The sequence below is a fragment of the Falco cherrug genome, chromosome 5 (genome assembly GCF_023634085.1).
Source record: "Falco cherrug isolate bFalChe1 chromosome 5, bFalChe1.pri, whole genome shotgun sequence".
Taxonomy (NCBI): Eukaryota; Metazoa; Chordata; class Aves; order Falconiformes; family Falconidae; genus Falco; species Falco cherrug.
In genome coordinates this window covers 39,265,224-39,289,234 of record NC_073701.1, presented here as the reverse complement: position 1 = coordinate 39,289,234, position 24,011 = coordinate 39,265,224, and the positions used below count along the sequence as shown (strand labels likewise).

General features: G+C 37.8%; 2 protein-coding genes and 1 long non-coding RNA gene across 17 annotated transcripts in view; 1 reads left to right on the top strand and 2 right to left on the bottom strand.

Annotated features, from left to right (window-relative positions):
• PPFIA2 (PTPRF interacting protein alpha 2) overlaps positions 1-10,622 on the top strand; it is a 352,026-nt gene extending 341,404 nt beyond the window's left edge. For 7 of the 11 annotated variants that reach the window (XM_055712391.1, XM_055712389.1, XM_027802371.2 and 4 more), the window contains 5 exons: positions 480-655; positions 1,499-1,596; positions 3,391-3,566; positions 3,661-3,729; positions 4,716-6,528. In XM_055712391.1, the coding sequence (XP_055568366.1) occupies positions 480-655; positions 1,499-1,596; positions 3,391-3,566; positions 3,661-3,729; positions 4,716-4,988 (792 nt within the window). In that variant the 3' untranslated portion in view covers positions 4,989-6,528. The other 4 variants (XM_055712395.1, XM_005437159.3, XM_055712388.1 and 1 more) reach the window with 1 other exon arrangement.
• Positions 10,623-11,669: 1,047 nt separating this feature from the next.
• LOC114015334 (uncharacterized) lies at positions 11,670-13,172 on the bottom strand. The gene is made up of 2 exons (XR_003559191.2): positions 12,794-13,172; positions 11,670-12,238 (listed from the first exon to the last, which is right to left on the bottom strand). It is a non-coding gene; the product is annotated as an uncharacterized LOC114015334 (long non-coding RNA).
• A 1,852-nt stretch (positions 13,173-15,024) lies between these two features.
• The window catches only part of ACSS3 (acyl-CoA synthetase short chain family member 3), a 99,072-nt gene continuing 90,085 nt past the window's right edge, over positions 15,025-24,011 (bottom strand). For all 5 annotated transcript variants that reach the window (XM_055712057.1, XM_055712058.1, XM_055712059.1 and 2 more), the window contains 3 exons: positions 16,321-16,420; positions 16,066-16,241; positions 15,025-15,784 (listed from right to left, as the gene is read on the bottom strand). In XM_055712057.1, the coding sequence (XP_055568032.1) occupies positions 15,710-15,784; positions 16,066-16,241; positions 16,321-16,420 (351 nt within the window). In that variant the 3' untranslated portion in view covers positions 15,025-15,709. The remainder of the gene's footprint in view (positions 15,785-16,065; positions 16,242-16,320; positions 16,421-24,011) is intronic.

Genomic DNA, 24,011 nt, shown 5'->3' with positions numbered 1-24,011 from the left:
GATCCTATTTAGGAAATCCTAGCCGCCGCTTAAACAGTGACACAAGCTTCAGTTGATTCCCTGGGGCCATGTTTGTATTACCAAGTTCAATGTAGGATTTGCCTAGCATAATATTCTAGAAGGTCAATTGAAAGCAAGATATGAAACAAACACATTTTGATTGTGTAATGTTTGCTTGCATTTAAAACTCAAAATTGAAACTATCATTTCTTATTACAAAAAATTGCTTAAAATTTACAGATAGAAAACAAGCCACAACAGTCAAAACTGCTGTCAGTAATAAATATCTCACAGTGGCTTCTAGCCTCAATGCCAAAATGATGTAAAAACAGAATGTTGGGAGGTTTTTAGACAGGGTTTCTAAGCTAGGAAGTCTCACTAGAAATGAGCATAGTAGAGAGATAGTCTGTCTTTAGTCTGTGGTGCAACCTTGAACAAACTCAAGAATTTATTCCCCTCTACCTTTTTTTTCCCTGTAGACCCTGGCTTATGGTGATATGAACCACGAATGGATAGGTAACGAATGGCTCCCCAGTCTGGGTTTACCTCAGTACCGAAGTTATTTTATGGAATGCCTCGTAGATGCAAGGATGTTAGATCACCTGACAAAGAAAGATCTGCGTGTGCACTTAAAAATGGTGGATAGCTTTCATCGGTATGTTGGCATAAAACTACACCTATAAAGAAGTTTATGTGTCTGACATAGTGCTCACTGCTGCACAGAATAAAAACACTTACTTTCTGTTGTTCTGGTGTGGAAAACCACACAGATAAGTGAGTGCTGAGTGTCAGAAACCTGAGTTGAGAGAGATTCTTTTAGTAATAGCAACCACATGGCAATTATGTCTCTCAAAACTGATACCGATACAGATAAATTTCACAATAAGTGGGAGAACCATTAATATATAAAGACTTGAAATACAGAAATGGTAATAATTTATTAAGTGCTTTAAAATATCAGAAAGTGGTAGACTAAGATTTGAAGCCCTGAGTTCTCATAATAATGAAAAGCTACTGTGTGTAGTACATAAAAGCTGTTAACAGTACAAGCAAATTGACAGTTGTTCGGGTTATCTAGGGATATAGCCAGGAAGCTAAATTGGAAATACAGAAATAAAGGCATTTAGACTTTAGGGAGAATGATGTTTATGTGACAAGAAGTGAATTTTTTTAAACATGGTGTCTGATTTGTCACTTTTTTGAGGCCTGATTTGACAAAACATTTGATGGCTTGCAAGGGCTGACCTTTTCTGAATATGATTTCTAATGTTTGGGGTTTCTTATGCTAGAAAGAACATTCTTGTTTTGGTTTTGTCCATTTAATTTTTGAATTTGGTGGGGTTTTTTGAATGGTTTTGCTCTCCTCGCTGTCCTCAAGATTTGCTCTGTGGACACCATGAAATACCTCATATGTAATGCCAGAAATAACACCCTACGTACATTCCCATCTTCAAAATTCTCTTTATTAACTCTGTAAATGTTTCTCTTTAAATAACAGAACAAGCCTACAATATGGAATCATGTGTTTAAAGAGGTTGAATTATGATAGAAAAGAACTGGAAAAGCGAAGAGAAATGAGTCAGCATGAAATAAAAGGTGAAAGTTCCTGGGAATGAATACTGGGAATGTTTCTTCTCTTGAAGCTTGCCACTGTTAATCCATTGTCATGCCATTTTAGCAGAGCATTTGAGCATGCGTTTTACTTAAAACTTAACGTAAGTCCATCTGTCTTCAGAACACAAAATTCTCCTTAAATCAGGCACAGTCAAGTACTTCACTAAATTGGGGCTGCAATTCCAAATGGTGCTTTGATACATGCATTTTGCTAAACTGGATTGGGGGGATGGATCTTATCCTAGCCTCTTTCAGTCTCAGAAGCAGAAGACCAAATAACCTACAGCTCAATAGGATGTGCTGGGGGCAACAGTGGGAAATGGGAGCACTCAGGACCCTGATACTGTGCTCCTGCTTTTGAAAACCTTTGTCTGTGATTTCTTACTTCAAAATGCTTATCATAAAAACGTTGCTTGGAGGGGTAGCCACTGAGGCAGCTGGTTGGATATAAGAACAAGTTCCTAACAGAAGTGGCCTTATTAGAATAGTTAACAGCTGATTTTAAAGTATTTTTCTGTGTAAAGCTCTCTAGAGCAGTTGCAGGCTCATAATAATCAGAGTGGTTGGGTTTTTTTCCATTATCAGAAGTGAATCCTTTGACTCCTTTAGGCATTTCCAGCTCTAGCAAATGTAGCAGTTAACACTTCTCAAGCACAATGCTGATTGGAAGAGCTAAAAAAAGGGGGAATTAATTAAAAGGAGGAATGGCTACAGTGAAAATGTGCATTTGGTCAAGGCAGATGATGGCATGCGCTGATGCAGACTTTGCCTTGGATGTGTGAGGCATCAGTTTCAGTACAGCTGGAGACTGATGCGGGAGCATCTCAGATTCTGGTGTTGCTTCAATGCTAGCCACTGCTAGAACAAGGGTACTAACCCATAGCCTCTTCTATCTAACTTTCACCCTGTCATGCATTGGTCAGTTAGACACAGTCCCAGGTAGAATTTGGTTTCAGTGATCCCTGGCTGCCATGCTGTGTTTCAGCAGATCCTGACACTAAAGTCTGGGATGTTCTTGGCAGGCAGTGGAGAATGCCCATTCCCAGAACAGCTACATTCGCTTGATTTGCAAGATTTCAGGAAAAAGCTTCATCACTTAGTAACACAAAACTCAGTATTACATTTCCACTTGCATGTGAAAAGATCAGTATAAGTAACTTTTAGTCTTACAGGCAGGATAGGATATTTTTTAATATAATAGTCAAATCCTCAAAAATGGTTTCCTAGCTCATTTTGTTGCCTTAGCTTTATAATTGGCATGGACCTTAACAGCTCAACCAGCTTTCTGAGCTAAAAATAGTTTTAGTCTCTAAAACTGTGAACTTGTCGTTTGCTTTATGGCATGTTATAAAATGGTAGGTGCTGACCTGGTGCTCAAAATGTTTAATACAAAACTCTCAAGTAAAGCCTCGAGGAATGGATATTTTTCCTGTGCCCTGGCACTATTAAACTGTAAAATCTTGCCTAAGAATTGAAAAGGGTATCCATAGGAGGTGGGAGGAATTGCATTCTGGAGATGCCCTCTGGAGGCACATTTCTCATTTGGAAACATTATTTAGAATACACATTTAACTGGAAGGTAGCTCAAATCACCCATTTTTTTGAATAGCTATATGAATAGCTTTAATACAGATATATTAATAGTTTGCTGGTATTCCTCATTTAAGAAATAAAGCAGTATGACATCCACAGTGCATGCACAACTGCATGCATTCACCTGTACAGTTCAGAGGTTACTGGGTATCAGGAGACTGAACCAGTGTTATGTCCTTACAGATGTGCTGGTATGGAGCAATGATCGAGTCATACGCTGGATACAAGCTATTGGCCTCCGAGAATATGCAAATAATATACTAGAAAGTGGCGTACATGGTTCACTTATAGCACTGGATGAAAACTTTGATTACAGCAGTTTAGCTTTATTATTACAGATTCCAACACAAAACACCCAGGCAAGTTTGCTCATGCTACTTCTGGTTAATCTGTACCCATTATTGCCTTTTATTCATCTTCAAAAATTTTAATTTTTCACTTTGGTATCTCTAGGCACGGCAGATCCTTGAGAGAGAATACAACAACCTTTTAGCACTAGGAACTGAAAGACGACTTGAGGAAGTAATTAATTTTATTTTCAGTATTTATCAAATATCACAGTAAAATATAAAAATTAAATTGAATGTATAAAGACATTTGCACATTGTTAAAGAGTCAACACTGTTAAAAAGTCAGTTACAGCTTTAAGAAAAAAATTAGTAAATGCCAGGCAAGGTTTTTAAAGTAACCTCAGTATGGCTACATATTAATCTAATTTTGGATGCTAAATTTGGCACTGCACTCTTACCTTGAGATGAACATTTTCCATAGAGGAAACATGCAGAAAGAAGTGGAAGATTCACTGGCCAGAGCAAGTGGCAGGGGGGTGGGATACCTGTGCAACCTATTCTGTAGGACCCTTACACTCTTTCTTTAAAAATAAAGAAGAAAGAAGAAAAGTGGATTTTTGGTGGGGTTTTGGTTTGGGGGTTTTTTGGTTCTTCAAAGTTAATCAATATGCAATAGAATGGGATTTGGGGTAGTTATCTAGGATGGAGAATCTCAATTCCACCTATGGAAAATACCCATCTTAAGGTTTAGAGTCCAGTGCAAAAATGTTCATCTTGGACTTCTGCATGTGAGGAGAAATAAAACTTTTAAGGACTTGCTGAAAATGTGAGATACCTATGAAATCTGTGCATGCACATGAGTGTTTAATTCTTTATTAGCGCTTTACATAAGCCTCCTATGCACTAACAAACCACTGAGGTATCTGTCGCTGTATTTGCAAGACAACTGCAAATGCTTTTCTACTTTAGCTGATACTAAAACCCTCTAAATGTATCAAGCCAGAGATTTAAAAAGAGTTTTCCACCCTAGCATTTAATATTTTCTAAAGCATTTACTTTTACAAGAGTGTCTCAAATGCACTGCAGTTACTGGATGCAATGCAACAGAGCATGTAGTCATTGTGGAACACATTTGACAGTGGGAGAGGCAGCAGACAGCAGGATAATTAATCAAAAAAATTCATTTTGCTTTATCAAATACAACTCTTGTGTTGACAGAGCGATGACAAGAACTTCAGACGTGGCCCATCCTGGCGACGACAATTTCCTCCACGTGAGGTTCATGGGATCAGCATGATGCCGGGCTCCTCGGAAACGCTGCCAGCTGGGTTCAGATTAACCACAACATCAGGGCAGTCACGGAAGATGCCAACTGATGGTATGCAGTCATTTCTGCACTTAACTGTTGAAAAGCAAGAGGCTTATTCTAAATTGACATTTACCGCCTGTCCATATTGCACCAGAAAGACTGCATTCATGCAACTAGGATGAGTGGAGTCTGGGAGAGTTGATATAGGGAATGGAAAAGCACTGACTCAGCCCACTATTGATTTTTTCAGGTTTGCTTTGGACTGTCAGTGTTTGTTTAAAAATAAGAAAAAAGCCATCTAGCCATCAGAAAGAGAGGAATTAATTTACTGACTTTCACCTAAGATTGCACATAATGTCTAAACAATTTTTTTAGCTCGTTACCCTCTCTAGCAGGTGGAGTGTATTTTAGAGAATGAATTAAGAAATGGCTATCACCTTTATTTTCCTATTTAACTTTTAAACTAACTAGCTTAGCCTTGACCATCAAATAACTCAAGCTGATAAAAATTAATAACAATCAGACAGGTGGTATAGTTAACAAATACTGAATTTCAGGTACTGAGTTACTGTATACCAGTCTTAATTTTCTCTGAGAATCTTTTAATTTCCAAAAGATTCACTAACTCAGCAATGATTGGAAAAGTAGCAAGCAGATCATATATAAAAAAAATAAGTAAAATTTGGAAATCATTGCAAGAGAGCAAGGAGAAAATTCCATTCCAGCTACTCCTTCAGGTATGTGGATGAGAAAGCCATGTATACATGCCTGAAGTTCTGAGAAGTACTAGTACAGACTGGCCCATTTGAAATACTGCTGTTTATTTCCTCATGGGAGAATTTAGGTCTATGCATAGACTTGTCCCAAAGTAATTTAGTACACTGCTTGTAGTGTGCTTGTAGTGATTACATTCTGTAACTCTTGAATGAACTTGGTATGACAATATTGCCATCTATAGAGCCATCTAAATTCCATTGAAGTTTCTCACCTTTAAAAACAACTTTGTAGTTGCAATTACAGATTGAATAATTTACTGATTGCATCACTGATTTCCATTTTCACTGCTCATATGCACGCTTTGCTTTTAATCCTGCACTTTTTGAAAACGATGAAGCTGTAAGACAAGAATCCTTTCCAAGGCACGTTCCGTGTACAAATGAAGTTACTGGCTCCCTAGGTGTTTCCATGGCCTGCATTACTCTAGTAGCTAAGAACCTTCCAAACATTCATCTTCTAGCCATAATATGATGTAGAAGATATTATTACCATTTTAAAGATGGGCAACTAAGACACAAGGGAGGTTTAGTGATTTACTTGAGGTCTTCCAGGCAGTTTGTCATTGAACTGGGTACTGAACTCGGTAGACTTAAAGGTAGGTGTCTTTGAAGACCTACGTCTTCATCCAGGATCTCACTTCCTACCACCCAGTGCTAAGAAAGCAGCAGTATTTAAACAGCACGATAGGTACAGCATTAGGACTTCCAACAAAATAAAGACAAAATTGATTTTTAAACTGTATTCACTTAAGACAGATTTCAGTAGTACACCAGACATGAAGAAACTGAGTTCTGAACTAGACCATGCCCAGATCATGTTATAGTAAGCCACGGAGCAATTTAATAGCCACCCTTGCAGTGGGAAACAGACTGCTTTGTTTTCTTCATGATTCTAAAGAGGTTCTGGTTTGTTTCTTTTTTTTTTTTTTTTTTTTTTTTTTTGCAATTTGCAGTTGCTTCATCACGACTGCAGAGGTTAGACAGCTCAACAGTTCGCACATACTCATGCTGACAAGGCCTAGCAAAGAAGCCAGCACTGAATTGTTGTGAGTATCCATAAGGGGCCATCATGAAAGCTCGTTGTAACTGTATGCTACACCAAATAATCCTTGCCATCATTCAAGCAAGAGACAGAACGGAGCAGAGGGCTCACTCAGACTCGCTAGGGTGGTCATTTGATCACAAGAGTCTCAAGCTCAGTCCAGGAGATGCTATGCTATTCTTTTCCCTATCTCAAAGAGCAGGTTCCTTCTGCTGGAACCATTTTAGCAGATAAGACAAAAGTTTTCAGAGAACTCTGTTCAGATGATGGCTCACCAACCATAATGTATTTTGTATGCTCTCAAACTTAAAGCTAGAATTGGAGAGACAGCAATAGGCACAGGGAGTCAATTTACTTCATGAGATCTTGAAGGAGTTCTGCCAGTAGCTAGAAAGGGGGAGGGGTGGGTGTGCGTGTGTGTGAGAAAAAAAAAAAAAAAAAAAAAAAGCTAGTAAAGCAGAAGCAATTTACTCTTTTTTTTTTTTTTTTTTTTTTTTTTTTTTAACAAGAGATATGGGTCACATTAGAACATCAGGTAGCTGCCTAAAGTTTGAACAAAACTTCCCCTATACAGAAAATCTTCCGAAGTTACCTATTTCAGAGATTCTTGTAGTTTTCAAATCACTCAGAATTGACCAGTGACAAAGAAAGGATATTCCTAGCTGGGTGCAACTTTGGATCACATTTAGTGATGGAATTCATGTTGCATTTCCCACCACTTATCTTCTGAATGTGGCTATGAGTCTCACATATTCACATTTCCAGAGCTCTATGGGAACACACTGGTTTCTGCTACATCACAAGTTTTGCAAAAAATACTAACATGATGAGCGCTTTCATCAGTCTGGCACCATTTCATGCTAATATTTTGTCAGTAAAACTGTTTTCCATTTAGTTACTCAGGGGATTGTAGGGGAGCTGGAAAGAATATTTGGATAGTGTGCTTCAATAGCTATTACATATTGTAGGCAAGACATGCCAGGATCTGCAACAAAGGCCTTTTTTTTTTTTTTTTTTTTTTGAGATCCCCAAGTCTGGGAGAGGCTTGGGGCCATCAAGATTTTACTAAACCTGGGCAGGTTCAGAAAGTGCTTAGGAACAGTAAATGTTACCAGTGGAAAATGTAGATTGCTCAGGATCCTGCTGATGACATGAGCCTTCATAGATCTTCAGGAGACTGCAAGAGTATAAAATCTTAATCTAGTAAAAAAGGAACCTTTACATGTCACCACTTAAAAATAAGTATAGGAGATATTTTATCTTTTTTTTCTAAAATAAGTAAGTTTATCAGCTAGTCCTACAAAGATGATGATGAAACACTTAAACTATATAAATCTTTTTATGTGTATGTATGTATAGATTAGAGGTTGGTGTTACGTCAGGAAAGTCAATAACAGTACTCTCACTGTGTTCAGCAGGGGTAGAAACTGATAGCAGAGATGCATATATTTTCTCCTCTATGCTTCAGAATTGCAAAATTGAAAGCAATAAAGTATGACCAAGAAATTAAGTTCAAACACCAAGCTGTCTATTAGGCCAATAGTAATGGGTCAGGCACGTGAGATGATGCTTTCTAATAGGTCTGAAGAGTGCAACAAGGGCAGAAATTGAAAATTGGTAGCTTAACAAAAATTAATTTAAGATTATCCAAACTGTATATTCCTGCTGCATTCAAAAATTGTCTAAAAAGTAGCAATCCACAAACAGAAATAAAGTAGCAAAATTTGCTGGCACTGTAAATATGGGAGTTATGTATTTTGAGCAAAAATATGTTTATACAAAGTTATACAGGCTATAAAAACTGAAATTTCTATAGCAGTATTAGTAATGTTTCAAGTATCATTCAATTAATAAGTATCATATCAGTACTTGCTGCTTGTCCACTATTTCGCTGATTACACTCCAATCTTAAATGCTTGAGAGATTCGTAAGAACATCAAATTTACCTCTAAATTGTAAAGGTTAATATATGAGGATGACTGACACTAATATACTGCTATTTCCTTTAACTTACCATATATACTCCTTTTAGAGAAGCAACAAGATGGTATGGACTAGAAAGTTAGAACATACACTGTTACTGTTCATAAGTGCAATTTCAAAATGTCATGCAGGTTAGAAACCAAAGAGCAAGTTTGGATTTCAGTGAATTATATAAAAAATATGTAGGGAAAAATTTCCTTCGTTATTATATCAAACTTAAAACCCATTACCTGACTCTCAAGGATGAATGCATAAACAAAATCTGCTCATATGGGGGATGTGAGGTTGGTTGAAGGGCAACAGAAGAGTTTTCAGAATTTTGTGATCACAGTTCCTGAGTAACAGTTTCTTCACAGGAACTGATTGATACTGGGACAAAAGGGACAATTATTTATTACAACATGCCTCCTGAAATTTTCCAGATCCAGGTCAGACTGAGACCCAGGCTTATAACACCTTGCCTAGAATACAGCAGAATACTGTGTTACTCTGGTGACTAAACCATCTGCATGCACAGAATCAGGGACTGATTCTAACTGAGAAGCAGAGGGGATGGACAGCTGGATGAGCTATCACAAAATAGCAATAAAAGAGAATTTCTAATATAGCAAAAGGGAATATGCATGTGAAGAGCAGACTGAAAAAAGAACTGCAAACAGGTTGCACGTGGAACAAATGAGATGGCCTGTGATCACAGCAGGTGCATTATGCTACTCACCTTTCTCAGAGAATGTCAAAGCCTCATATTTCAAAACAGTTTATGCCAACAATATCAATTGGATACAACCTTACAGTGTCTTACAGTGCCTTCACAATAGCTGTGTTCAATTAATATGCTTTCAAGTTGTGTTTCAGGTATTTTTTTTAAACATTTGTTGAAACCACCATGACAAGCTGCCAGAAACCATGAACTGACATTCTCAGAACAGTTACATGAGCATATTCTGCACAGTCCAGTTAAGAACTTTAAGACTGCTGGTGTCTGGCCATTTAATCTTGCAAGAAGTTTACCATAGAGCACATGGGACAGGTAAAGCTTTCTGCTGTGGTGACTGTATGTTGCCCAGCTGAGCATCTGCAATGCCGTTACACAGCCAGTGGATGTGGCAGTCACACTGTCTAAGCTTTCCCAACACTCTTCTCTTATTAAAACACTTGTCACCACCAAGTCAGAAGGCTCAGCCAGGACAGTTTCACTGCCATAGGCTGGGGCAATAGAAAACACTAGTTTCACTTCTATTCGAACAAAATGTCAAAGGAGATTTGGCAAAAACCAATGGTGTACGTAACAAATGAAGGTTTCCAAGGAGGATTTGTAGACAGATGGAGAAGAAGAGTTCCAAAAAGCTGTGACTGATCATCTGGAAACAGCTGATCCATAGCAGAGAAATCATCAGGGTGAAAAAGATAAATGCTATCAAGCTGCAGTGAACATGAGAATCACAGAGTACATCAACAAGGTCTATACACTTAAAATGTGTGTTCAGCCTTGTGCCAAACAGGCAAAGGTCTCCAGATGCAGGAAACAAACTGCAGTGCTGAATCTAAACAGCAAGAAAACAACTGTAAAATTAACATAAGCAGGAGCCTATTTTGATCTAGGACAACAAAAGATTAAAATGCATTATTAATAGATTTATGTTGCAGAGCTAAAATTAAACAACAAATGCATGTCTCCCTCAAACACTCAAAACCCATGTTTTAGTAAAACATTCAATAGCTTACTTAGTCCTATAATATTTTTCTGGTGTCATTGCATCCTAGACCAAATTAGAATCAAAGAATCTTTCTAATTAATGTTTGTTTATTTTTTCTCTTAGATGTCATCTCTTTCTTCTACTTTACCTGAAGTGCACTACCACTACTTAGGAAAAAAGAGCATTAAAACTCTCTGCAAGAACAGGGTAATAGGGGAAGAGAACACATACAGATTATCAGACAAAAAGTTATGATGTTCCTTTCATGTATTGGTTAGTTTAAAACAAGAATAAAAAAAAAAAACACCTAAATTACTACCAAAATAAAAGAAAAACAAAACACCCTCCCCCTTTCCTCTCAGCATCTCTGTCATCAGAAATTTGGCAGTAGTGCACATCCAAAGCTTTTATCAAATGAAGCCACTCATTTTTACATTGTTCCATCTGTTTTACTGTAAAATACTAGACATTTATGTATTTCCTGTGTATGTATTTCTTTTAAAATGTGTAAGTCTTATGTAAATGGATATAAATATGATTTTTTAAAAATAAAATATATGGTACATGGGGTCTCAGTGCAAACATTTGACAATACAGTGTCAATAATACTGTTTGTATCTTTTCATTTCACCATTTTTACAGTTTTTGGATTGTAACAGTCAAATTAATATGTTTAGCAGAGTTAGAAGCTTCAACATATTCCTACTGAGAAAATCTGTCAATACTTAAAGGTGAACACCTGCCTCTGATGATGTATAACAGAATGACATAACCTGGAACTGGAGCCAAAATGGATCTCTAAAGACAAAATGGAAATGTTAGCTATCTATAGAGAAGCACCATGATGGCTCACCTCTTAAAAACAAATAAACAAACCCAGAAGAACTGTTTACAAAAAAAAAAAAAAAAAAAAAAAAAAAAAAAAGAAAAAAAAGGCAATTTAATAAAACATGATTTATACAAAAAAACAAAAACTTTCTTCTATGTTACCTGCGGACCAAGAAGAATCTTGCTTTACCAAGAGCCACCTTTTTGTTCCAGGATCTTCAGACACCAGCCAGCATTGGAAAATTAAATCTAATATGTGCATAGAATCAGATTCTTGTTTCCAGATATATTCAACAAAGAAAAAGAAAAGAGAAGCCAACCCCCACCATTTCTTCATTACAACAGGGCATTAGACAGGCTCCTGTCTAATGTTACGCTTTTAGCCAAGATGGCCTTGCTGAGACTTCACAGAAGTCAGTTTTATCAGAGGAAATAACTGAAAGACAGAGTGATTAATATATAGTGTATAAAAGTTTAGAAGAGCAACTATTACCTGCTGTGGCTTTATTTGGTGGTGTTATTGTTGTTTATTCTTTGTTTAAATGGGAAGTTTCAAAGTAAGACCTACTTAATAGTCATTTACCTATTTGCTATTTTTCTGCTGCTTGATCTTAGCACAAGACCTGTCTTTTAGTTATTTCTTTTAGCAGTTTGATCTGCAATGTTTGCACGTACATAAACATTTGTTTTGTCTATTTTCATTTGGCAAACTTCAGTTGATCAGATGGTGAAAGATTCCCCCCCACCCACCCACCCAGTGTCAATAAAAAAGAATTCAGTGCTATCTGTGTTTATAAGTCTATTAAGCTTGGTACATAGTAGCATTAAAATAGTTTGGATGCCAGATACGTATAGCTAACCACAAGCACGTTTTGCCACTAACGAGTTACGACGGATTTACTGGTCAGAATCTGCCACGAGAGGGAGCACTAAACTTGCTGATGGGTACGCTATGAGGGCTTGGGTTAGCACACAACTCTGTAAAGACACCGGCTCTTTCACTCACAGTTGCTCGGGCTTAACTGACATCATTGCTGATGCTCCTTCTTCTCCTCCCTCAGCCTCCTTTGGAATTATTTTGGTCCAGAACGTCACGAAGTAAAGCACTGCAAACACCATGCTGAGTGGTTGCGGTATCATTTGAACACACCTCCCCTTGTAACCGCCAGCTCCCATTTTATGGAATTTATTTTGCCGCCTGCACTGTCATAGCCCACGCTCAAATTCGGGGGGCGGAGGGGAATGAGGTGTGTTGAGGAAAAGAACGAGCAAGATCTTGCAACCAAAGCTGCAGTTATCCTGCCCCATGAGTACAGCACCCCCAGATTATTTATTTCACAGTAGAAGAAAACAGACCGAAAGAATTAAAAATATATATTGAAAAGACTATTATTGTGACTACAGTTTTGATCTAATGCTAACATATAAAATCTCCTAGTACATCCTTGTGTCCCCCACGTGAGCTGAAGCTGTACTCTCAACAGCTAGAAATTATGGCCATGCTAAATGTTGTCTAGTTAGCTCCAACCCTTTCAGTATGCTGGGAACAATCACTACATCAGCCTCTTCCAGCCAAGTTTCCATAACCCCCTGACCATTCAGATCTACCTACATGCTTCTCCTCTCTAAAAAAAAAATTAAGAAAATGAGTGCTCTCCTACCACTTGTTAAAGGGGCTTGTTCTTCCTTGCTGGTATAACCAGGTTGTTGGGCAGCACCAGAGCTGTGTCCTTCTCCCTTTCTCCAGCTTGGCACAAAGCTAAAGCTGTAGACAAAGCATCTGCAATCACATTTCCTCAGCAAAAGGCTGCTTCTGGGAAAAAAAAGCAATGCCTGTAAAACAACTATTTTTCCATACTGTACTTCTGCAATAAGGTGGCTTTCTTTGCCTGGGTTTTCTGAATGCTGATGAATGAGACATCTGGCATTTCTGGAATTCTTCACATTACCAGATCAGTAGCAGAGTGAGTACACCTGACCACTCTGCTCCTCTATTTTATCCCAGTCTTGACCTTAAATGATTCCCACCAAAACAGAAAAAAAAAAAGAAAAAAAAAAAAAAAAAAGAAAAAAAAGGGAGGGGGGGGGCACGGCATGGGAGGTTTCTAAAAAAAACTAAAAAAAAGCTGCTCAGCCTTCCATAGAAAGCAGAAGTTATTACAAATATTTTCGTCATGGATTAAGAATGTTAACTATTCAAGCTCTTCACAAACAGTTCAGAGGACAGAAAATTGTTTATTGTCAGTATTAATATGAGCAAATAGCCCCTCAGAAAGGTAAGTGCCTAAATATCCATTACTAATGTTGTTGTTGGGGTTTTTTAAAAAAAAATATCTGATATTAATTCTCTCTTCTTTAAAGAAAAAGAGCCCCAAACTAGAAAACAGGTTACCTTTCCTTACAAACAGAGAAACTGGTGTAGGAACATAAGATGTCATTGTGTAAACCATACAAGATCTAGGAAATTATTCTCTGACATCTTTTTGCAGTATCTTTACTAGAGGGCTTGTGCTCTCACTAATTAGTTCCCCTTCCCTGCTTATGCAATTACAACATGATGGCAGCAGCCAGGATAACTACAGCAAACATACACAACATCTCAGCTTTCACTGTATAAAAAAGTAATAGCTATGCACCTCATGAATGTGCTACAGTTTCTCTGTGATAAGACCCTTGAGGTGTCTCATTGACTGAAAAAAAACATCAGTGACAACTCCCAAGATCTCTCTCTTGCCCTGTAGCTGTTCAGCACAGGTTGCTAAGTTGCAGCACTGTGAAACTAAAAAACACTCAGTAGTCTCTGCAAGGCATTCTGTTATTTGGCATGGGCCTCCTACTAAAGCCTTGATATTTGAATAATCCATCCAGAAGAAAATAATACCTTCAACAAATTGCAACTTATATAAGAAGTATTTTGGGAAAGTTACCAGGACATCTCTGAGGAGCAAAATATACTCCCATATATAAATCACTAATGTGTAGAGTTAGCATATCTACTGTAAAGCATCAGTAGCCTTTACTGAGTCTTCTAAGTGCTTTTGACTCCCTGTTCAGATTATGATTTTCAACTCAAACAGCTGAGCCAGGTGGCTATGTTATGCAATTATCTGGCAAAAAAACAAGTACAGCACAGACTCAGTCTAGCCTGGTTTATATGACTGTACAACCTGGTTCAGCATGGTTGGCTCAGCTGCATGCAGTCCCTGGCGAAAAACCACAGGCGCATTTTATTTATTTCCTACGTAACTAACAGAGCTCATTGACTACAGAAGTCACAGGCACAAAGCAACATCAGGGTTTGGCTCATGTTAATTAGCACTTATCACCTTCTAGCTCCTACTATCTGCCGATTTATTTTGTCACTTAAGAGGCCTATCATCCTTACCTCTATCCAATGGGAGATAACTATTTTTGGACTCTTTCAAGGACACACTAACATAGCAAAATAGGTCTAGACTTAACTTCCACCTTAGCTTCACCAAAGTGTGGAACACCTCTCTTTTATACCATCATCATCTGAATTTGCGTACTGCTTACTGTTTTCTCCTCTGGAAAGCATTGCCCAGTTTGAGTAACTTCTGTGCTTTTAAACTTTTCTATGAATGTGTATTTTAAAAAGGATTTTTAAATGTATTGTTCAATTAAAAGCCTGCAGCTTGAGAAGTAATGGATGCAGCGAATGTATCCTCCATCCCTTCGTTTGTTGAGAATCCTGTAAGTACTATGAAACAGCCTGTAATGTCAAGAATGGGCTGCCTAGTATCTGTATTTGCTGAATTTCTTGCTTATATATATCTCAGTGAACCTGAAACACCTAATTATGTCAGCAAAAGCACATTTTGGTTATCCTTATCATAAGTGGTACAAACCGCAACAAAATTATCAGAAAATGCAAAGTGTAAATTGCCTGTCTTTATTTAAAATACATGGGGTTTACTGAATATTACTATGGACAAATCAACATTTTCACAGATCCGAAAGCCAAAAATTATCCAGTATTCTACAAAAAAGACACTTCAGAAAGTTACTGAGTAAAAAACCTATAGGAATCTAATTCATAGCAGAAATACTTCAGCAAAAAAAATACCCCGGAATCAAGAAAATTAATTATAAAATTTATAAAAATTTAAAAGATGTAAAGGCTCATAGTTTACAAGTGAGGACAATTTATGTCTGCAATAATTTTCACATTCAAATTCCTATTTATGCTGTCCTCAGGCTTACTTTTTGTAAGCTGTTTTAGCCAAACTCAAGTTACTGTTCACATTATACAATAATGGACTGAAATGTAAGGTTACATGATATCATATGAGACAGATAATCCAGTGACTCCTTCCTTTTAAGGCTATAGAAATGTGTGAATTCTGTTTGCAAGTCTTAGCAATCTTAATATCCAGCATATAATGACAACCTGCAGAGACTTCAGTATGCTTCATTGCCTGTGACAATATGGTAAAGAACACAGTAAAATTTCTGAAGTTAAAAAAATTTAGCCCAAATCATTACTAGTTTTTGAAACGTGGTATTTCCTAACAGAAAGGCTCTTTGTATACTTCAGTAATTTGTTACCAGCGTTATTATCCCATTTGATTTTTCTTTAGCACTTCTTCAATGTGTTTAAACACGCTGGCATCTTCAATGGTCGGTGTTACCTGAAAAGGAAGAATATACAAAAGCATGGGATAGTAAATTGTGGGCCTTCAACAGTGAAACAGAACTTCATTCAGAGAACCTTCTAAATATAGCCTTCAAAAAATCAAGAAGAAAGTATCTGGAAAGCCCTGGAACATTAAATTACAGTAGAAACAAAATATAACGTGCTACCTGAAGTCACAGACCAGTTGCAGAATGGTCTAGAGAACTGAAACCATAATGTTGTGTCTTCAGATGTGCATGTGTGCCTAATTCATGAAAGAATGCATCTCCAGCTTACCTTATATGGCTTCCCACTGACGACGGCAGAAAGAGCTGAGCGTGGTATCTTGCCAGAGCGTGTTTTTGGCAGCTGTTTTACAAACACCCCCTTCTGGAAGGCTGCTACTGGACCAATGTTACTTCGAACTTGCTCAACAATCTCTTCCAAAATCTTCTCCTCTTCTGTCTTTATATCTAGTGAAGAAGTTCATATCCTTTACTTTTTAGGGAACTTTTGCAAATCTTAGTAACATCAGCACCAGCGAGCTCTCACCTTCTCGCAGTACACACAGCGCAAACGGGACGTGTCCTTTTAGCGGATCCTCCTGGCCCACCACAGCACAGTCTGCCACAGCAGGATGGAAAAGGACACACTGAGGGACAGAAAACAGAACTAAACTGAACTAAAAATAACTGAACGCTTCAGTGAAAAAAATCCATAGGCATGGATGTAAAAAACAGGCTTATTTCTTACATTTTGACAGCAAAAAGTATTTAGTCAGTACACCTCAGGATTCTAACTACACGTTGAAGATGCATATGCGTATACTTTCATACACACTTATGTGTAGTTTGTGAACAAACATCAGAAATAAAAACTATGGCAGCACAAGATACAAATACAGAACAAAGCAAAGGCAATTTCCTTACAGCTTTGAGAGAACATCTTTTGTTTTGCTAGTGAGATCTTTGGTGGAACAAATAACATTAGCCTAACATTACAAATAACATGGAGTTAAGTGCGCGGAGTAAAGACCAAAACCACAGAAGTGCTCCTACTATAGGGCTATAAAGTCATACTGGGTCATTCTCTCTGACTTGTATCTTTTTCACTCCTTGCTGCCCAAAGGCATAGTTTCAACAAAAGCCAAATCCAGGCCCTACCCCAGCTTGCAGCCGGCCTAGTTCAGCTCACTCTGGGAAACACTGAGTCAGCCTCCTTAGACAAAAAAGGGAATCAGACCAGAGTCCCCTCCTTCCTACTGCACATTTCTGCAATTATACAAGTGATGGACAGTAGCACTGATATCTCAAACTCTCTTTTATGAAATCAAGTGAGAGATTTTCTTTTCATTCCACTCAGCTAAGGTTCTCATTTCCTAGGGAAAAAAAGTCACCAAGATGTCTCAGTACATTCTGAGATGTGTGTCACCAAGTCTGGGACAAAGCTGGACTTAAGATACTAGCAGTTGTGAATCCTCTTCCAAAGCAACTGAATCTTTTCATGTAGGTATCACTGTCCCTTGGGGCATCTTGCTGTCAACAGTACTTTCAACATTTCCTCCGTACTCAGCCACACAGAGGACCTAACGTGACCCTGTACACAGGCCACACAGAGGCCAACATAATGTGACTGTGCATATTAATTTATCTGTGCATACAAGGACTACGTCTTTGATAATAACAGATCTTCACATAATTTGTTGTCAAAATCAGACAGTGGGATGACGGAAAGGAAGAGTAACTAAAATAAGTTTTAACAATAAAGGCTTTTTTTTTTTTTAAGTAAGTAGGAACACATCATTTGCATTGCCTACTCAGACAATGCCGTCAGCATGAGGAAGATGACAGGAAAGGTACAGAGAAGACAGAAGAAAAAAATCCTGAAGGAATGGAAAGCTGAATCACTGCTGTTCCAATTAACAACGGGAAGGCTCTTGAGTAACCTGGCTGTGAAACCAGTGGTGGCAAGAACAATTCAAAGGGTCGCCCATAACCCATCCTCAAAACAGATTTTAACATCCTTTGGATTTACAGACACAACAGGAAGGAGAAACTGGCTGTCTCGTGTCATGGTTACGACAATACACAACAAGTAGTTTTTAGCAAAATAAATCTGCACAGTGTTTCTCGCATACTTTGACTGAAGCTATACTCATTTCACAAACTACGCTCCTAGAAACATCCCATGCTACAAAAATACAAACAGGAAACAGTTAGCTTAATAGCAGAGGAATGCTCTATCAAAGCACAAAAGCATGACATTTTACATGCAGCTTTTGAAACTGTGTATTTTTTAGAGGAATTAAATGGGACGTGCATAAGCCATATATAGAACAGCAAGCGCAACAGACAAGTTAGTTCTGGCTGGGCTTATCCCAGGACTAGAAGGGCAGAGGAGCCTGCTGCAAAAATGCTGAAGCTAAATATGCACACGTACACTTGAATTCAGATGCAGCCTACTTTGTCCCAAAGTCATTGTATCCAAACTGACAAATCATACAGGAATGAGTCTTACACAACTCCAAATCTCCATGGTATTTCAATGCATCACATATTTATGCACTTTGGTTGCTTCTAGTCCAGAGCCTCAAGAACTCAGTCCATTTCCTGCTATAAATACCCATTCTTTGCTGATCTGACTTCTTGACCCTGACCACAGCAACTTGATAGCCATATATAACCAAAAAAAAAAAAAATAAATAAAAAAGAGGGAGGAATGAATTATGGAGAAGTGGACTAGTAAGGTCTTCAATCAAAGTAACTATTATTTTCCACAGCAACACAGGAAAAAGGTCTGTAGTAATCCAACATTACCATCAATACTATAATTACCTATTGGGCATTAACAGGATGCCTATGGTGGAGATTTAAGTGTTGCCAACTCATTTTGTAGTAGCTTGTTTGTGTTACTCTAGTCTGCCACTTGTTCATAAAACTATTATGGTAAGCTGCAATATTGCAGTCAGTGTAGTATTTTTCTTCAATCTATCCAAAATCCTATCAACTTTGGGACAGCTAATTTTACATGATTTAAAATGTAAATATTAATCTAAAACTCTCAAACTTTGTAAAAAGCTGAAAAAGACTCATCACAGTTTAAAAATTGTTTACAATTAAGAAAAATCTCAAGGAAGTGAAATGGCATTCCTGGAATGATCACTGGGCACAAAGACAGATGTCTAATGCAGCAGCAGACAGAAACCCCACCACGATGAAGGGGATTTCTCATCCTAAATTCCTTGATTTCAAGTCTGTAGCCTCAAGCAGGCAAGGTTTGATTTGGGCTCTTTCAGAAAGAGTCAAGGCAAGCCAGGGACACCATAGATGTACAGAGAAAAATGATGCATGGATCAGCGTAAACTGAGGTTATCATCATTTTTAACCTTCACTGACTGGCAAGGTAAACGGTAACACATACTGCACTGCAGTAAAGATGAAGTTCCAACGATACTAACAAATACCTTAGACAAAAACCCTAAATGTTTGGAACATAATAAAGCTAAAATTGTTAGTCAAAGCACTAAGTAAAAACTCATTAAGCTTGTAATGCAGCTATAATGTAAATGCAGACAATACACTTGCTGAACAAGGTGACTGTCACTTAATTAAATGGCGATTCAGTGAACGCCTAATTCTATATTTACCAATCTTACTGAAGAGCTAATTGTAGTCTTGTTAACGCTTTCCCATTTAACTAGCAATTTGCTGTGCACACATCAACAACACTTTTTAGCTTTGTTCAAAATGTGAATAGAAAACCTAGAATTTTGTAGTGATGACACATTTTTTGTTTCTAGCAGAAAGACTTAACTAGCAGGGACAAAAACAGACAAAGCTCAGGATTGATGGATACGAAGGTAATACAGCTGAGGAGATGATCCAATTCACCATTTGTTATATTACCTTCAGATTCAGCCTGAAGCAAAAAAGCAATGCTCAGCTCAGCCCAAGAGCAGTAGAGCAGTAAGGAGTGGGGATGAGATTCCCTGCTGTACCTTAGTAGAGCAACACCAAAAATATTACTTCAAAGAGGTTTAAGCGGACTGAAAGCCACCTTTACATCTCCATAGAGTCGAGTCAGGGCAGCAGCTGGTTCAGCTCCCTGGCTGACCAATCCTCCAAGGATTGCCTATGTTTATCTGAATTTGTTCACTTCTACGTAACTAGAATTTCTTCTATTCTCTTTTTTTTTTTCTAGCCGTTTAAAAAACAGTCACTAGACTAACAGACATTATAAAGCAAAAAATGACTAACAGATTAGTTTGTGTTTTAGTGAATAGTTAATTCAGAGTTCTTAAAAGTGTATTTTTCCCTTGTACATGTCCGGCACATCTCTTCCTACGCTTCCTGAATAAGCAATTGGTATGTTGTCAGGGAAATTTGTAACTGGCAATCAATCCCAGTGGTTCCAGAGAGGTGAGGGAACAAGGGTATGAAATTCTGGTACTGTTATGGACTGCACTATTTTCAACTTTTTGACTTCCATGGGTATTACATTAATGCCTTTCAATTTAACAGCAGGGGTTCTTTTACAGAAATTTTCATTGTTCGTTTAGTACCGCTCATACAGTAAGAGACAAAATAGCTGTCAAGAAACTGTGATGGAAACACTTCAAATCAAGAAAATGATTTGAAGAATCAGTTACCAATATTTGAGTGAGCGGAGGTTATCTTTATTCAGCAGCGCTGGGTGCATGGGGGATCGCTCCACCAAAATCATGCACCTCATACAGAACTTATTCATACATATTCATTAAGTATTCATGCATAAACATAGTATTTCCCAAAAATCATTAACATACTCTCGCTTTGTATGTTAATTAGCTTATCCGTCCTTCGCGCTTGCGCAAATTCTTCCAAGAATTGTGGGCAGGGGTCTCCGGGACGTAGGCAGTGGTCTTTGAGAGGAAGGCCATAAGTCTTCCTCATGGTGTACTTTTCACCTTTTGCCTGGTATCTGATGGTCTTGCAAGTTTGCAGTGCTCTTATTGGTCTGAGCTAATTTATGTCCTTGTCGACCATCTGTTTCTTCTGCTTGTTTCTTTTACTCGCTCCCTCTAGGTAACTGATGAAAGGAGGAGTCTGTTTCTCTTTCTTTAACTTTCTCTAACAAGGGGCCTGTTTATAAGTTATTTCATTAATTATTTCCAACAAACTATGGTTACATGAGCTAATTACTATACTACATTCTTTGAGTAAATATAAGTTCTTAGCCTTGGTACAGGGCTGTACAGAGGATTTCATAGCCACTTTTGTTGTGCAACTACTAGTTTCATTAGAATATATTTCTTATTCCTCTGTATTTCTATTAAAATTATTTTAGCAAATCTGTAACATTTCCCCCCTTTGAAAGTGTTGAAAATTATTTCAATACTTTCGCATTATTTACATAGCAGTTGTTTCAGCATATTTTGGTGGTGAACTGTATCTTGGTGGAATGGTTGGTACTTTTCTCATGATCATGCGATTGACTGCAATTCTATTGATAAACTGTTTCTTCAAACAAGCATATATTAGCATGATCATCAGAAAGACAATCAGTAACAGAAACAAAGTTTTGATTATAGATTGTATCCAAGAGCTTAGATTCCATCCCAATTTGTTAAAAATTTTCCCCAGCCAACCTTCTGACATTATCTTCTTGAATTGATTCTGTTTCCTTTTCAATTTTACCTAATAGGTCTAGATCATGTTCCACATCTTGAGTTACATTTGTGTACGTAACTCAATGTGAATGCAGCAGTGGTCCTTCCCATTTTTCTTCCAAAGGTTTTCCTGAAAAAGTCTTTATATACACATAGTTACCAGGTTTAAAAGGACTGGATTGGTTGATCTAACCCTCTAGCCCTTGTTCCCAATACTTGTTTAACTGTCGTTAAGAATCAAGAATCAGGAGCTGAGCATTTAAATTTTCATGCCCCTTTAAGGTTGGGTCCAATTTGTGGCTGCGCATGCGTTTTTCATTGTGCAGTTTTGGTCAGGGTGTTAGCCTGAACCTCGACTAGGAGGATCACGGAACAATTTGTTTGTCTCGCCACAAACAATCTTTACCATTTGAAAAGATGGGAGCAGGAGATGACACACTCTGCACGGTTTTGCTGTTCAGCCTTTGCATTATCATGACTACAGTAACCATCAGTATGTGTTTCTGTGAGTGCTTTTGGTCACGCCGGTATAGAAGAGTGCGATCTCCTCCTCGCAATTCGTCCTGAACAGTGGAACGCGTGGGATATCAAAGGAGAGTGCGAGAGACTGTTATATAAACAAAAGGAAAATGTTGATCTCCAGCGAAGTTACCATGTGACTTGTTATTCGTTTCTGTTCATCTTCGTCAATTCGTGAAGAGAAATACCAAGGACCAGGCACAGACTACCATGGAGGGAACAGATGGACCCCGACATTATTCAGGACTGTGATGGATTCACGAGCGAAGTAGTCTGGGGTTTTTTTGCATTACATGAGACTTTGCTGGATTGTTATTCCATTATCCAATTTCTAGTTCATGTTTGTTAATAAATTGTTATTTGTTGTTTACTGGCTGTCGAGGAGTTCATTACATTTATTGGGTGCCTAACACAGGGTTTTCAAATCAAATCAAAAGGGTTGGGTAACCTATAAAAAAAAAACTTAAACCAATACTTAGAGCAAAAATCAAATACTATAGTTGCTTAACACATTCCTTTTTGACATGCGTCACTATCATGACTGGACGGACTATAAGCATTTCGCATGCGCAATCTTTCCAGATTTTTCTAATACATTCTGTGGGGTTTAAAAATGCGCATGTGCATGTTCAAAGGTATACACGGATCATTCGTGTGATAAAAAATGGCTACTGCGTGTCCAGATGAAGTCCCAAACCCATTTCCTGACCATACCACTCCGGTAAGTCTGTTAATGGTAACATTTATGGCACTATGGTCAAACGACAGGTCCCTGTTTTCAATGTAATGTTTTCTCACCACCAGACCACCGCGTCACCTGCCAGGGAAGAAGGGTCTAGAGTGCACATTTCCCCCTCTGAACATTCTGTACGGTGAGTGTTCTCAAAACGTTTAACCTATATGGTTCATTAGAAAGGGGAACAAACCTTTTGTTTTTCTTCCTGTTGTTGTTTAGGCAGAGGGTGCATTTTTCTGCTGTCACACGTCAAGAACTTATGGCGGAGGTGGAAAAGTATAAAAGGCGTTACCATATCCTCATCTATGCTTTCCTGGCGGTTTCTTTCTTTGCTATTCTATTTTTATTTTTAATCAGCCTACATTGTTATATGAATTGTTAATAGTATTTCCAGATTCTTGTTTGTTATTAAATTGTTATTGTGTTAACTATATAATCTGTATTGTCAACTGTACATTTCAGCATACTACTCAAATTTGTTTAACACCATTGGGTGAAACCATAGTAGCAAATTGCATGTTAGTTATAACATGTTGAATTAATCTTATAAAACATGGAACAGCACATGGCAAAAACAATAAGGTGGCTAATCCACATAACAAATAAAATAAAATTCGTTTTACCCAGGGGCTCCTGGGAAGCCAGGAAAACAAGTCAATGTTCCAGTCTTTCCAAGTTTGGATATGTGATTTGTTTAACTAATTCATGATTGTCATCAATTTTCAAACAACAATTGGAAACATTTAATTTACCACAAACACCTCCTTCTTCGGCTAGCAGGTAATCGAGAACCATCCTGTGTTAATAAATTGCATTTCATATTTGAGTTGCTTGGTCTGTTAGTAATAATTTCCGAGACAGCCTGTAGACGAATGACACTATTCAGATTGTAGATAGGTTCTCGAGCACCACTAATGAGTTCATTAGGATTCCAAGTTGCAGGTGCATAATACTGTATGATACCTTGGGGTGTCCATTCATGTAATAAATATTGCTACCCCCCTTGGGAGTTTGGAAAAATCAGCTTGCCACTGTTGCCCTGGCTAATTTTCAAACACAATTCACATTGCTGAGTCACCTGTTTTATTACAGTATACAAGTTTCGCCCTATCAATTTCTGATTTAGACTTTTATATAAATTATCAGCTCCCCAATGTGTCTTATTATGTTCTGTTAGGGCTGTGGTCCGTATTAAATTGGATGGTACCACTATACGACCATCCCTCAAATAAGTCCACTTATTTTATCATTCATGTCCTGAATTAGCTTTAAGTTTTCTTTAGAATAGTTTGGCTCCTGATCTGTACTTATAGTTTGGATTTTACCATCTGGTATTAAGGA